At 41.4% G+C, this 16509-nt stretch overlaps 1 protein-coding gene across 1 annotated transcript in view; it reads left to right on the top strand.

Annotated features, from left to right (window-relative positions):
* The window catches only part of dner (delta/notch-like EGF repeat containing), a 48680-nt gene extending 33689 nt beyond the window's left edge, over positions 1-14991 (top strand). The window contains exons 7-13 of the mRNA XM_084018740.1: positions 3642-3755; positions 8640-8873; positions 11856-11978; positions 12120-12233; positions 12474-12605; positions 13355-13601; positions 14207-14991. Coding sequence (XP_083874866.1) covers positions 3642-3755; positions 8640-8873; positions 11856-11978; positions 12120-12233; positions 12474-12605; positions 13355-13601; positions 14207-14318 — 1076 coding nt within the window. The 3' untranslated portion in view covers positions 14319-14991. The remainder of the gene's footprint in view (positions 1-3641; positions 3756-8639; positions 8874-11855; positions 11979-12119; positions 12234-12473; positions 12606-13354; positions 13602-14206) is intronic.
* Positions 14992-16509: the final 1518 nt, after the last annotated feature.

Raw genomic sequence — 16509 nt, 5'->3', positions numbered from 1 at the left:
CCGTTTGAGCTCCTCAGTGAGCCCCATCCTAATGCCGTACTCTTCAGCGTTGATTCGCTTCTGCTCACGCAGTTGCTCACGCAGCTGGTTGATGGTCTCCTGCGGGGTCAGTTGGACACGAGTCCTGCTGTTTCCCTGCTGCATCTTGGCTGCAGGAATGATAGTTTACAAGACGGTACAATGTAAACTGGCTTTCGCCGATGAACAGATGGACGAGAAGAGCAGACTGGTGGAGACAGCCCGCTCCAGATGTAAAAGTTCTGTCACTATCTGTTTGAACGTAGATGAAATTTCGTTCCTCTCACAAAGTTGCAAAAAGTTCAAAATATCACTATCTATTCACTCTCAATCACTATCTCTCTAAAGCTCTCTCTCTCTCCAAACTCCAAAAACTCCACGATGAGTTCTGGTCGCTGCTTGTATTTATACAGTCCAGGGTCACGTGATGTCACCAGTCATCAAAGACATCAAGACATCAAAGCACATTGTACATTCCAAAATGAAAAAAAAAGAAAAGAACTTTCAGGTTGCCATAGTAACCGCTGCCCTTAAACATGTGTACATTGTTTTTTTGGTTTTTCATCAACTTCAGCACCCCAAAAGTTACATACTTTAACTTCCAAACGTGATTAAATGTTTAAAACGTTCACAAGACTGTGGACTTTATTGGGTCAAACATTCATGTCGATGGTCCATACGGTTTTCCCGATATCGCAGTTTGAGTTTGGTGAAGTTTCAGATGTTATAATGGGTGTGAATGGCACGGACTCTTCAGCTTGTGTCGATATAATATAATATTTCCAACTATTTAGTAAGTCTACCAGAATTGTATTTGTTTTATGTCAACATTTCACACATTTTTTTAATATATACTGTATACAGTATATGCAGTATATACAGTATATACACGGTCCACTTTTTTCTTGGGTACAACCACAACCATGAATCATCATTCACCTGTCTCCTTGTTCATTCAGATTGACTGGCATACAGACAATCTTATTTCCCAGTAAAACAGGAAACAAGGAAACACAGGCAGGACATAAGGTCGGGAGGAATTTGATGATTCAAAAGATTAGCTCACCACCTTCTCTCTCTCGTTGGTACTAGCTGATTTAAGTACGTGCGGTTAAAATCACGTTTTTCATTTCAGCTTGTCTTTAAGGGGCGGGTCCACCATTATGATTATCATGTTTTTAAATCATTCTGTAGCTTCCCACTGCTGTTCCCATATACACATATATCTCATGTAACCTGGTTGGCAATGTTCTGACCCCACTCCGGTGTGCAATCCTACACAAGTTCCTGAAAATGGTGCAGTTTCCTGAGAAGGAACCTGAATCTACAGAATTTCTTATATATATCGGAGGAGGGCGTGTCCTCATGGCGATTACGCACATGGTGTATGATGGTCAATAAGCAAGCATATTTTAATATTTTGGGGCGCTTTTCGGCATGAGACTGTGACATTGCAGAAGTGTAGCACCGCCCCTCCAGTCCCCCCGTAAACTCTGCTGGCTCTGTCATCACTTTTCTCATATTAAGCACATTTATAATGTAACTGTACGCTGCTCAAATATCCCATTTCACTGGGGCAACATGTCATTCATCCCTTTGCATTCTACTTAGGTGTGAATATACAGGGGAGCCACATGAGCAATACCTGATTGGTGGAAATGCTTTAAAGCATTTCCAACCTATGTTATCCTAATCTTTATTATTGGTGGAAATGCTTTAAAGCATTTCCAACCTATGTTATCCTAATCTTTATTATTGGTGGAAATGCTTTCAAGCATTTCCAACCTATGTTATCCTGTTCGGCCATTTTGTTTATTATTCTTCTTCCGTACGTTTTTTGGCCGTCTCTAGCTTCTGCATACTTTCAGCTACAAAAACCATTCAACTATCAAAATGTTCAGCTTTTTCAGCTCTTTTGTGCTGATTTTCAACCTTTTTTCTGCCTTTCATACTTTTTCATATATTCAGCCTTTTCCATATTTTTTTTTCAATGCATTCCTATGGAGATCAGCCTAAAAACCTCTTTAACATCCTCATCTTTGAACTCCGACTAGTTTCACATACTTCCACCTACAGACTCCATTTAAACTTTAAACAACCTACAAGACTTTGAACTATTCAATTCTTATTCAGTTTTTTGATATCTTTTACAGTTTTTCTATAATCACAGTTTATGTTTTATGTTTTTTTCAGACCTCATCAGAGTTTATAATGGGTGTGTATTGCGCGTGCTAGAGTGGGTGACATCATCGCTTAGAGTGTGAGAGCAGCCCAAGACACTTCAGCTTTTTTTTCTTTCCAAACTCCTCCCGGCCACAATTTTCACTCTACAGAGGTGATATTTTCCAATTTTGTAGACAAACTTGTCCTGTCTCTCACAATGTGATCAAAAACTCTGTGAGATTTACAGAATTTGAACTAGCAACCTCTAAGCGCGGCCACGTCGGTTTTTCTCCCCATTGACTTACAATACTAATTGAGAAACAGATTTTCAAAGAAACCTGAAATGAGCAGCATTTCTAACTCGCCCTAGTGTCCACATTTCTGAGACTAGGAAAAAATAAAAGTGATCAGTGTCTTCAGCAGAGTCTTGTGGCGCTAACGGTGCGAAAATCTTGGCGATAGGAGTTTCGATGTGAGCGTGGCAAGCTTTTGTTCGGAGCGACCGCAAAGCCGGAATGGAGCGATAGTGAGAGGCAGAGAGAGGCTTAAAGACAGTTACACACACGCACCAAGGGCCGTTGCTATGGTGACAGCACTCTGGAGCTCTAATCTTCATAACTGACAGCAGGTGTGCTCTGATTGGTGGACAGGAATGTACTAAAAACTACATTTAGTAGTGGGAAATGTAGTTTTTTTAGTCAAACGTCTTCAGCTCAGCCATACTTTCACCTAGAAACTCCATTTAAACTTTAAAATGGAGACACGAGTGGTGTGCTCTGATTGGTGGACAGGAATGTACTAAAAACTACATTTAGTAGTGGGAAATGTAGTTTTTATAGTCAAACGTCTTCTGCTCGGGCAGACTTTCACCTAGAAACTCCATTTAAACTTTAAAATGGAGAGACGAGTGGTGTGCTCCTATTGGTGGACAGGAATGTACTAAAAACTACATTTAGTAGTGGGAAATGTAGTTTTTTTAGTCAAACGTCTTCAGCTCAGCCATACTTTCACCTAGAAACCCCATTTAAACTTTAAAATGGAGCCACGAGTGGTGGGCTCTGATTGGTGGACAGGAAGGAGCAGTCGATTGGAAATGTAGTTTTTTTTAGTCAAACGTCTTCTGCTCAGTCATACTTTCACCTAGAAACTCCATTTAAACTTTAAAATGGAGACACAAGTGGTGTGCTCTGATTGGTGGACAGTTTATGAAGTACATCACAATACTCAAAACGGACTACTCTGACAGCTCAGTCAGCAAGCAGTCTCTGTATTTGCCTCTAAAACAACTCCGTCTCGTTTGAAATCTCGAAGAATCTCATCGTAATGTATATACACTCCGGCAGTAGCCCCCGTGGCCCTTTCAAAATTTCCCGGCGGGGGAATTTTCTAGTTCTTTATTAGGATCCCCATTAGCATTTTAAATAAATCAAGTAGTCTCATATAAACATTCTGTTTCTCAGGTTATGAAGGCGAGCGCTGCCAGCTGTTGGTCGACCACTGCCTCTCTCAGCCCTGCAAGAATGAAGCCACTTGCTTCAGCAGCCTGGCCGGGCCCAGGTGCTATTGTCTCGAAGGTAGGACCCCAATTTATTGGTATTTTGAACCTGAACTTTTGTTGATATTTTATAGTTACACATAGAAATGTTTCTATCTTATCTTATTCCATCTGTTTTTATCTGATCAAAGCATGTTGTAATGAGATAAATAAATGCTTTGTGTGTGCTTTGAATAGTTTACACTATTACAGTGTTAAATGTTCAATCTGTTGTTAATGAATTGGACATTTTCAAAGTAAATAATAGAGCTTGTGATGTTGGTATTTCATATAGACAGGAAAAAAGTGTGAGATTCCTGCATCAGTGTGTGTATGTTTCCAGCTGTCTGATTCCACTTATTAGGCGCTCGGTGTGTCTGCTGCGTGTTTAACAGTATCTGTGCCGCTGAGATGCTTAATTTAGACCTTCCTCCTCTATTTTAATTAGTCTTCATAGCCTCAGTGACCTGCATCAGCCTCTCTGGGGAAATCCGTGACCGCAAAAACTTCTGCCGAAGCAGCATTTTCTCAATAAGAGCTAGTTTGTGATTAACGTACAACCATGAATACGGAATTGCTAATCTGCAGCTGCAAAAAAACAAAAAAACAGATCTCCAATGCGGGAAGGAATTCATAATCCACCACTTTAGTTATTTTCATTAAATGTAAGAAACAGCGGTGCCAGCGCCTCTTAATTAGTGCAAAGAGAGTTTCGTCGTAAAAAAAGGTCATGAGCTTTTAGAAAAGTATGTGTCTGAGCCGGAACTTTTATTTACATGTAGCTTCATTAGTTCATGTTTTAAGTTATTGTCAAATGAGAACACAATACTGTAAATGTGCTGAGAAAGGCGTGGATTTCAAGTCGCTGCCGCAAAAATCAGTTTTAGATCTTTAGATCTTTGTTTCTAATGATTACAGAAAGCCAAGCCAAATAAATTTAATTTATATTGCCCCAAACACCCCAAAGTTTGTCTATAATATGTATAGCATTGTGACAGATATGCCTTTGTCCTATGACTCTTGTTTCGCTTAAAGAAAAACAGCCCATCAAAATAAAGAAGAAAGAGTAGTTCCTCTTCCTGGATGGAGAGACGAGCAATAGATGAAAATAATAATAATAATTAACCAGACAAAGAGAATATCTGCACTCAAACACAAACTCCAAATGTTGAATCCATAGGAGAGGATGTCTCAGTATAGCACACAAACAAATGATCAATCAATAATTTTTTTTTATTACAAACGTCAAAATGAATACACAAAGTGTCATACAGAAAATAAAATATTTCACAACCAGAAAGCATAGAGATATATGAAACATTTTTGTTATGTGTGAAAAGGAGTGGGAAAAGGTATACACTTACCCCTTCTCCCCTTCATATCCTCTGTCATGCATATATTTTATTTTATGTTTTTAGTTCATTCTTTATCATTAGTTTTTTAAAACTCAACCAAATTTTTTTCTTTTTTTTTAACATTACTTAACAAGTATCTTGGAAAAATACATTTTTATCATGTATTCCTATCAGATCCTATCAGTTTCTTGCATATTTATTTAATTTAATCAAAACATATACAAATATGAGATATTTTAGTATCCAAACTATAAATTAATTCAAAATTTAAAATAAATAAATAACAAAAAATAAAATAAATAATAAAAATAAAAAAAACAGAGTGGAAAAAAAAACTAACAGCAAATGAAGAAAGAATAAATAACAATCAAAATCAATAAATAAACAATATTGAAAACTACACACTCTGCAGAGGAAGTTTTCCCTTTTCATAGATGTGTTCCCTCAGTCAGAGTCTGCATCACATGGACGAGGGAGAGTTCCCTGAGGTAAAGGTTCATACGAAAACACGCCACCATTTTTCTAGAGGAAAATCAGCGCTGTGGTTATGGTTAAGGTGGCAGTAGAGGAATAAATGTAAATCATTATTTTTATGTGAGCGAAGCACACATCGATGAAGAGGGAGGTGAGTCCAGACTGATGAACACATCAGAGGAGGAGGATTCGAGTGTCTGTTTGAATATATAGCCTCTGGGCAAGTAATCAAAAGAAGAAGGTATGTTTTACATCACGGGCTGTAAAGAAGATCCTTCACAGTGATGTCGTGTCTCCAAATACAAAAGAACATTTCATCTTTTATATATAAAAAAAAAGGATTTCATTAAGTCCCAGAATGCTTTACACTAGTTTGTGTGAAATAATTCAGTATGTAGAACAGTGAGAGATAAAGAGAAAGGAGAAAGTTTATCAAAAAGCTGTTCCTCCTGCATTCATTTCCACAGAGAACAAATCTGTGTCTCTTTGTCTGGAGCAGAAGTTCCGAATTATTTTCAGATTGTTAGCTCACGTTTCTCAAGGACATAAGAATTTCATACTTTAAAACACATAATAATTTGGATGTTCATTTGTATACTATAATGTCCTCCACAGGTAAATAAATGAACATGCACAGAGTTACAGATCCAGATGTAACCTTCCATCCCCTTAAATCTCCTCCACGTTGCCTTGCAATGTTCCTGCGCAGACAGAAGCAATAAATAAAGTGACGGATGGCACGGCAACTGTCGCAGACGCCATCAAAGATGCATCGACTCTGTTGATCGCTACGTTTCTATTCGCCACGTCACGAGGGAGGCAGGGATGTTTAAATAGATTCACCCTGTGGAGATAGAAGGGAGCGTTTTCACTTGTCAGCCGCAGAGCGGGGAAAAAACAACAGATTTCCAGAGAGGCAGTGACAACTAAATTGACTGTGGGATGCTCAATCAGGCCATACTGCTATTTATGTTTACGTGCTTAGAATTTAAGTACAAAATGTAAACAATTGTAGAATCAGGAATTTAAGAAATATGAATTCCACAGATGTTCTCAAGTTTGACGATAGAGACTGCCACTCTATTAACTTTCTACACACACACACACCCACACACACACACAAACACACACACCCACACACACACACACACACACTTGACAGAAGTGAAGTGTAAGTGTGTTCAAAAGAAGAGTTCAAAAAGGTTGATTTTCTTAGCAAAGAAAAGAAGTAGAACTTTAATTAATGCTAGAGCGTGTGTGTGTGTGTGTGTGTGTGTGTGTGTGAGTTTGTGTGTGTGTGTTCGCTTGCAAGTGCATGATAGAGGGGGAGAAGAGAGGAGAAACGTTGCAGAAGAGGGAGAAAGAGAGAGATTTGGGTGAGATTTTCCTCTGACTGCTGTGGATCACTCCAGCTCTGCTGCTGAATGATAAATGTCCTCCTCAAGCTGCTGAAAGTCTTGCAGATCAATGGATGGGAGAGAGAGAGAGAGAGAGAGAGAGAGAGAGAGAGAGAGATAGAGAGAGAGAGAGAGAGAGAGAGAGATTCATTAGCTCAATGGGATGCGATGCAGTCAGCATAGGCATTTACGAGGGTGTTACTGTAAATCAGAGAGGCCGTGCCTCTATACATCGCTGCGAGGTGCGTGCCTTTTCTTTCCTCCGCTCTGCAGTACAACGGCAGCTCTCGTGGGGAGGAGAAGACAGCCGAGGAGAAGAGAGGGAGGAGAGTTATTTTTAGACGAGGAGGATAGGTGAGAACAGCAGAGGCTCACGCGCTAATGAGAGGACGTGAAGAAGAAAGCAGTGGCTTCGACACACAAACGCATCCACCCTCTAACAAGGAGGAGGACGGTGGTGATTTTGGGTGGTCGATGATGACACGCCTGCTCTCTTTGTCTCTCAGTATTATTACCTTTGATCAGTGCTGTCACTCTGCTCCTGCAACACTGGGCAGGCTTAAAGCAATGGTTCAACATTTTGGGAAAGACCTGTGCTCGCCCCTCTGATGAAAGGTCCGTTAGACTGTGAATCCATAGCCAGCAGGATGTAAGTTTATCATAGAGAATAGAGGCACATCAATGTTATGTCATTTCAGTTAAATCGGTGTATTACTGCGTTAATTAATCCTCAACTGACTCACGACTAAAAAGAAAATATCACTGTGATGTAGAATTCCTCGGCTCCCAGGGGTTTCCTTATTTGAAAAGTTGAACTTTTCAAAGTGCTTAATGTTGATGAATGCATATCAAACTTTACCACCAAAGGTGAAATAAATGCATAAGTAAGACCATTTTGTTTATAGTCTAATATATTACAGTATAGTTTTGTGCAAGCTTGTTTAATGCACTTATGTTAGATGAGATGTTATTTGCTTTTCTGGAGAAAATTCGTTTTTTTGCACAACTTATGTGGAATTCATTATCTGAATGGTTCTGCAAGCGGGGAATTTTGTGTATGTATTTATTTGACTCCCTCGTGTGACGTGAGATTTCCTGAAGGTACTCACACTGAATGAAGCATGTGTGCATCACTTAAGTTAAGTGGCTTAGCAGGCTGCAGGTGGAGCACGCACAAGCAGTTTTGAGTAATATTGCTGGTAAGAGTCACTTAATCCAGTGCAGACTACCTTTAATCCATTATAAATCCTAATTTTAATGAGTGTAAATGAGTGTTAAAGTCAAAGTAAAAAGCACATACATTCATTCATACAATACATAAGTCAACAGGGTTTATGAGCCTATTTGCATTAAGAGTTGGTCTCCGTGAGCAGAAGATTCTAAGAGCCAACGTGGGTGTCACCATCGCACTGCAACACCTAATTTGCATAACCCCCCCCCCCGCTGTGCCCGCCTCGCTGCAAGTTGGCTCATTTGAAGTTTCGAAATGACCAAACTTGAGAAGGGTTTCATCTGCGGAATGGCAATAAGTCTGCTCTTGCACCTCAGCGTTGCGGTCTAAGTGCTGCTTAATGTTTTGATGCGGATACTCAAGTGCAGCTTTTCAGAGCTTCAGTCATTTTTTCTGTATTATTTCTGCTGTTTTCCCATTATTTTCTGTCTATTTCACACCCTCCTCTCTGCCTCCCCCTCTCGCAGGCTACCAGGGTGCTACGTGTGAGCAGAAGGTGGACCCATGTGCCTCGGGCCCCTGTCACAACAACGGGACATGCTACGCCCAGGGCCCTGGCCCCCTGGGGTTCGGCTGCAGCTGCACAGCGGGCTTCACCGGCCCGACATGTGCCCAGCTAGTGGACTTCTGTGCCCTAAACCCCTGCGCCCACGGGGTCTGTCGCAGCATCGGCAACAGCTACAGGTGTCTGTGTGTCCCAGGTGAGTTTATGGTGATGTCACAGTGATGTCATGGCAGCATCAGGAGCCAAATATAGTCAAAGTCAGGTAGAGGTGGGCCAGAGCATCTCCCATTTGTGTTAAAAGATCATCAGACAAATTCACCTCTCAATCCTCGGACAAAAACATCATTTTTTTTCAACTCTTGCCAATTTGTATTCATTAAAAAAACAACTATATGTCGGTGTCACATGCTATGTCATGGGACTGAACTTCTTGGAGACACAGTTGTGTGTGTGTTTGTGCTGCAGGAGTTTCACTTACGGAAGAGTCTCCATCAGATTGCCGGTTGAAAGGGGATCCTGAAGTGAAGTATTTTGTTAACGCTAGAGGTGACAGCCTGTCAACATTTTCCCCAGAGCTTCCTGTCACATCTGATCTACCCCGACACTCCTCCACGCAGATATCGTCCCAAATTGTAAAGAAAAACCAGGCGCTGCTTGCTTTATGTGTGTCAAGCAGATCAGATTCAGTATTGGAATACTTGATATTAAAGGATCACGAGCCAAAGAAACTCGATCACTGTAGTCTGGTGTCCTAAAAATGATGTTCTCGCACAACAAAACTCTATCTATCCACAGCTAAAGCATACCACCTGAATCTCATTCTGAATCCACTCTAATCTGGCTTTACAACCAGCACATAAAGCTCTGTGACGAGCACGGCTCCGACTCAAGGGTAGCAGTTAATATCGTCGGGCTGAATGATGAGGTATTTTTAGACGGGACGACCGTGGCTCCTGCATCGATGCCTCTATGATGAAATCAATTGAGTGGAATGATGACTTATTATTATCCATTGTTGTGTAATTACCTTTCTAGGACGGTGAGATGGATGACATTCCCACTTACACATAAAAGATCTCTTACTTGATGCCACCATTCATACAGTCGCTTCTTTTGTTAGTCTCTCTGGGATAAAGACCTTTTTTTTTAACCTATTGTGAAATGACGTACAAGCTTTTTTTTTCCAGCCTCTGAAACCTGAGAAACGGTTTCCTAAATATTTGAAGAGTTATTGCTTGAGCCGATAATCCCTCCATAAGTCATGTTCTTCATGTTTGCTCAAATCCCTTCACTCTTGCCGCGTCCCACCATGCAGAGCATCACTTTCCAATTATTCAGATTCACATTCTTAGCCTTATTTTTTTGTGTGTTTCTTTCATATTTTCTTCTACTTGTCCCTTTTGTCCTTCCTCGTCTTTATCTTCCTGCCGTTTACCTCACCTCATTCCCCTTTCGTCTGTTGTCTGATTGTCATGGTCAAGCAGTTGCTCCAGAGTGTGTGTGTGTGTGTGTGTGTGTGTGTGTGTGTGTGTGTGTGTGTGTGTGTGTGTGTGTGTGTGTGTGTGTGTGTGTGACTCCTAATCAATCGTCTGTGTCTGTGACTATGCCGGTTGAGCAGATGCTGCGGTCCAATCAAATATCTTTACTCAGACGGCCCCCGTCTAATGGGATCGGTGAAATTGGTGATTTCTAATTAGCAGACATTAGTGTGACACACGCACGCACCCAATGTTTTGGACCAAAATTGACCTTTCCTCCATCTCATCAGAATGCCAGCTGGTGTCTGAGGTGTATGTGTGTGTGTGTGTGTGTGTGTGTCGATGTATTTGTGTGTCTGCTCCAGGAGTGTGTGTGCTTCTCTGCCTCGTACGAGTGTGCTAATATGCGTGTTGTATAAATGCCTGTGGGCTGTCTGAAAGAAGGCTGATATGTAGAAGGATGGAGCTTCCTGTAATCCCGCTCACATGAGGGGCTGCCAGCCCACCAGCCAGCCTACAGAATGCAAACAAGTCTTGGAAAAGGCACTTGACATTTCACTGGCATTTCACAGACGGGGACACTGGAGGCTCTAACTGGGCTCCTCGTTAATTCCCTCCCTCAAACACACGTTAGCGGAGGCCCTGGGAAGGTTTTGTTGAAACGTTGTCAGCACTGGGAGCCGGCTGAGAGATGTAGTCAGAGTGGGAGCAGAGCGAATGAAAACAGATTGCTGCTCTGGTCGCGGAAGGACTCGAGAGACACGGATCTTCTGGTGGTTTTGGTTCTCAAGTGGTAGCTGCTGGAGGATTTCTATGAAATACAGCTGGGATTGTGACATCCAATTATCATTTCATATCCATGCATTGTGACTATTTTTCAGCCTGAATACTATTATTTAAATACAAACTGACATCCATTCTATCTCCCTGTCTTTCCTGTATTTTCTAATATTTGTACAGTGAGAGTGCACATTAAACAGATACAATCTGTAAATTTTTTTATTTTATCTTCTAATTATTATCTGAGAAGCAGGAGATGAATTCATTGTCTGGCTATTTCACGGACTGTCCTTTAAGATGTTCCAGGCTTGTTCTGCCTCAGCACACAGCTGCCATCCTATGGAAGACACAGTGCATTGCATGTCATTTGACCTCATGCCCAACGCCATTGAAACTCAGGGGTGTAATATTGGTTTTCTATTATATCCATACACTTTTTCTAACTAATGAAATTGAGGCAGATCCAAATATGTGGTTTTATCCGATCTTTCCTGTGGAGCAGTAGTGAAGGAGTACATAAATAATGAACGAGCACCATGATGAAACTGCTTTCCGCAATATTAATTCTTGGCAATATTATGATTTATTATGATTCATGGACACTTTTGTACATCCCCCCTCGATTTACAGATTTAAAAATACACATGCACAGAGAAAGAGAAGGTTTCGACTAATCTTAATGTTCATGATGAGTCTGTGGTTGTTTAACTGACATGTAAGTCCCACAATGCAACACCACAAGCTTTGAGAATCAAATGAATGACTTTACTTTAAAGCTAAAGTAAGCGTGCTTTTGCAGTTAAACCCTCCGAGGTTACGACATCATCTGGGTGCATCAGCAATGCAGCAAAACCACGTGATTAATTATTAAATGACTAACATTAATATGCGCTGTATATACTTGTGTGCCCTATTTCTAGGCTACCACGGCTTGTACTGTGAGGAGGAGTACAACGAGTGTCTGTCCGCCCCCTGCCAGAACTACGCCACCTGTAGGGATCTCATCAACGCCTACGAGTGTGTCTGCACGCCACAGTTTGACGGTATGCGCGTGTGTGTGTGTGTGTGTGAGTGAGTGAATTTGTGATTATTTTTACATAGCTTTACTTCTACATACTGTCATGTGTAATGTGTAATGGTTTTATGTTCTGTGTGTGTGTGTGTGTGTGTGTGTGTGTGTGCAGGCAGACACTGTGAAATCTACAAGGATCCATGTCTGAACGTGCACTGCCAAAATGGAGGCCGCTGTCAGAGTGCAGGACTTAACGTTTCCTGTACCTGCCCACCTGGATACCTGGGTGAGTGCCGGCTCTTCTGCCTATAAGTCAGGGTTATACATGCCAGGATATGGTAAAGTATCCTTTTACTAGACTGCCCCTTACTGTCTTATCCTATCTTATCATGTTCATATTTGATGTGATTTGTTAAAGTTTTTCCTGGATTTCTGAACCGCATCGGGAAAGGGAACACTGGGAGCCTTGGCTCGTGCCTTTTGTTGCTCTAGTTTTGATTGAACCCAACCTTACCTGTCCACTCAGGGGAGAAATGTGAGGTCGACGTCAACGAGTGCGAGAGCAACCCCTGTCACCATGGAGGCACCTGCGTCGACCAATCAAACGGCTTCACCTGTCACTGTCCACCTGGGTGGGTGGGGCCCAGCTGCGAGATCCGTAAGTCAGCTTCTGTTCCGCTATTAATCCACAGCTAAAGCATAGCGCCTGAATCTCATTCTGAATCCACTCTAATCTGGCTTTACAACCAGCACATAAAGCTCTGTGACGAGCACGGCTCCGACTCAAGGGTAGCAGTAAATATCGTCTGGCTGAATGATGAGGTATTTTTAGACGGGACGACCGTGGCTCCTGCTTCGATGCCTCTATGATGAAATCAATTGAGTGGAATGATGACTTATTATTATCCATTGTTGTGTAATTACCTATCTAGGACCGTGAGATGGATGACATTCCCACGGCGCTTACACATAAAAGATCTCTTACTTGATGCCACCATTCATACAGTCTTCTTTTGTTAGTCTCTCTGGGATAAAGACCTTTTTTTAACCTATTGTGAAATGACGTACAAGCTTTTTTTCCAGCCTTTGAAACCTGAGAAACAGTTTCCTAAATATTTGAAGAGTTATTGCTTGATCCTTTTACTAGACTGCATTCAACACAGAATCGGGTGAGAGTTGCCCCTCACTGTCTTATCCTATCTTATCATGATTGTTAAACATGAGTTTTTCCTGGATTTCTGAACAACCGCATCGGGAAAGCGAACACTGGGAGCCTTGGCTCGTGCCTTTGTTGCCCTAGATTGAACCCTGGGTGGGTGGGGCTCAGCTGAAGTCAGCTTCTGTTCCGCTATTAATCTTAAATCTGACACGATGAAAACTCACACGCCTCTGTGTGTTTTGTCTCAGACCTGCAGTGGAAGCCGGCGCACACCGAGGACACCCTGACCAACATGCCCCGCCACTCCCTCTACATCATCATCGGGGCGCTGTGCGTGGCCTTCGTCCTCATGCTCATCATCCTCATCGTGGGCATCTGCCGCATCAGCCGCATCGAGTACCAGGGCTCGTCTCGCCACGCCTACCAGGAGTTCTACAACTGCCGCAGCATCGACAGCGAGTTCAGCAACGCCATCGCCTCCATCCGCCACGCCAGGTCAGTGGGCGGGATTTGAATGTATTGATTGATTGACAGCAAAGTCTGATGGGAATTGTTGGAATGTTACAGTAATGTTGGTGCCTTTACTTACTTTGCATTATCAAATGGCAAATAAAAGATTAAGGTCAGATTGGTAGCAAATGAAAACAGTTCTGTTGCTCTGCAGGAAGTTTTTATTGTAATTTTTGTAGAGAAATAATGATGTCATCAGGAGTCATTATCTGCTTGGGCTGGGAAAATTAAAATTTCATACAACAGACGGCCGGATTTACAAACTGTGGAGGGTTAGGTTTTAACAGAAAGATGCTTTTGAGTTGCATTGTGGGAAGTGTAGGACCCAGTGATTTTAAGCTAAAAGCTGGAATATTACAGCCTCTGCTGCATACAATTTACCAGAATTACCAGTTTTTACTTTATTATTTTCTGTCTAACGCGAGTCTACCTTTATGGAAGCTCAATACTAAATTCTTGAAGTGCCCTTTTAAATTTTTTTACTGTTTCTCTTTATGTATCACCGCATCATTAACTGGGTACCATCAGTGGGCTGCATTGCGAAACTGTATTTGACGTTAGCAATATTTGCATTCATTCATTCCTATCAGATTTGGCAAGAAGTCCAGGCCTGCCATGTACGATGCCACTCCCATCGCCTACGAAGACTACAGTCCTGATGACAAGCCTTTGGTCACCCTCATCAAGACAAAGGATTTGTAAAAACACAACCATTCCAACACATCACAAGCTGTATGCTGCACATGTGCACACGAACACACGCATATAAATATATACAGAAAGTCGGTGTAAATTCTTGAAGTATTTCTTAAAAACAAAATAACAGCAAAACAAAATTGAATGTAAAGGAGGAAGGGGGGGAAAAAAAGTCCAAAACAATAGAACAAATCTGGAATTTGATACATCTGCTTTCCTGTCACGGGAAGTCCACAATAAGGCTATATTGTAGCATAAGAGCATACTTTGCATTACCTAAGTTATTGATCGACTCTACCAGTGACCTCTGCTGTACAAGTGCGATGACTGTAGTCTGCACCAGACTGTCTGTCTGTCGGCGGGGCCAGAAACCCACAGGCCTACATTTCTAAGTGTAAACTCAGCAGACGGAGCTGACGGCAGTCCTTACAGGTGTGGTAGAAGTAGGTGCACTCCTCTCGATGCATACATCGTATCTTTTTCTATATCTTAAAAAAAAAAAAATCTGCAGTAGGTTGCCTTACTTTGTGCATGGTTAGATTCGATGTTCTCTCTGCTTTATTTTATAATCCTTTACTCGGTTGGTGTTGTTGTTGAGTTGTTTTGTTTTATTCACTGAAGTTGTATTTTTCTTTTTGTCAAGATTGTGCCAAATATATTTTTGGGGGGGGGGGGGGGGGGGGGGGTTAATTTGTGGTTAGTACATCATATACGCACATGTATAAAAAAAAAATACAAGTCACATGATTTTTCTTTTCAAAGTACATATCGTCCTGTTCTTTACATGAAAGTTTCTCAATGGTGTATCAATAGTAAAGAAAGTGGGTTTACTGGAGTACCGTGACCCTGCCATCCTACTGTATGTATTTCAGTAATATTTAGGTAGGTAGGTATATTTCTCAATGCACAGAAAAATAGTTGGTTTTACTCAGTGTACAAATTCACCTCTAGTATTGGCAACGTTGAATAGTTTTACGGCTCGAGGGCGGAGAAGAGGGAGGAAGAGGAGGCTGAGAGGGACGACATCTTCTCCAGACATATATGTGCTTCTGTGGAAAACTCTTGTCTGTGCAGCTGTGTTGTTCCTCTCAAGGTCAAGCAATGTTTTACCAATAGGCTCAGCTTACCCTCTGTTGTTCTCTCTCTCTCTCTCTCTCTCTCTCTCTCTCTCTCTCTCTCTCTCTCTCTCCCTCTCTCTCTCTCTCTCTCTCTCTCTCATTTTAAACACAGCAACCACATGATTACCTATTATATATGTTGAATGAAAACAATAAAGATTCGAGACAATAAAATATACATTGCTCGCCTCAGGTGTGTTTGTTGCTCTGACAATAATGAGGGTCGGGGGTTGCTTGTTAAATCACCTGAAAATCAGCAATCCATCAATGGCAGCTGCAAACCAAACCAATGTCTTAACTAATGTCTAATGCTAATCCATAAGTTTTTTTTTTTTTTTTTTAGCAGGGTTTGGCTTTTGTTTGTTTAACAGCTTTTAAGCTGCAATGGACAAATATCAGTATAGGGACCAAAAAAGTTTTTTAAATACATTTTAAAAAAACAGCCCCTACACTCGTTTAAACAGCAACATTAGTTCTTAAGGATAAATGAGAAAAGAGAGTTAAGGGACTGTCAATAAGAAGAGTTTATTCACTATTTATCAAAAGATTTGTGGCTCAGTTTGCCAGATTCTTTTCCCAGACACAGCCCTACGATTTCACTGAACCTCGTCCATCACAAGCAGCTTCCCAAATAAACAGGATTCCTACATGAATTATCAGCTTGTCTTTAGATTTCATCTAAAGGTAAACGCAGAAACAAAACACCTGAAAATGTCTTGTGCAAATTTAGCACCACCCATAGCGCCGCTTTTATGGGACTTTTCCTTTAAATCTGCTTTAATTAGATGTCACAATAGCATGTTGCAACATGTTTTGGGGTTGGAATGATTAAATTGTTTTGAGACCACGAATCCTGCTTTTTTTCTGTAAACAAGAACAAGAAAAAAATCCACAGCGTCTGTCTTTCTGCTGCGTACCAAGGTCATACCCACCGGCAGCCGTGGGAAAGCCCTTTTATGGAGTGCTGGTAATGTGAACGCCCTCAATGACCTCAGGCTTTATCCAGATGTCCCCCATGTAAACAGCTCTAAATACAGACCGAGACTGCGGAGTCACATCGCTCAGCACACCTACATATA

The sequence above is a fragment of the Eutrigla gurnardus genome, assembly GCF_963514095.1.
Source record: "Eutrigla gurnardus genome assembly, chromosome: 10".
NCBI classification, from domain to species: domain Eukaryota; kingdom Metazoa; phylum Chordata; class Actinopteri; order Perciformes; family Triglidae; genus Eutrigla; species Eutrigla gurnardus.
The sequence above is the reverse complement of the archived record's forward strand: the minus strand, read 5'-3'. Positions and strand labels throughout refer to the sequence as shown.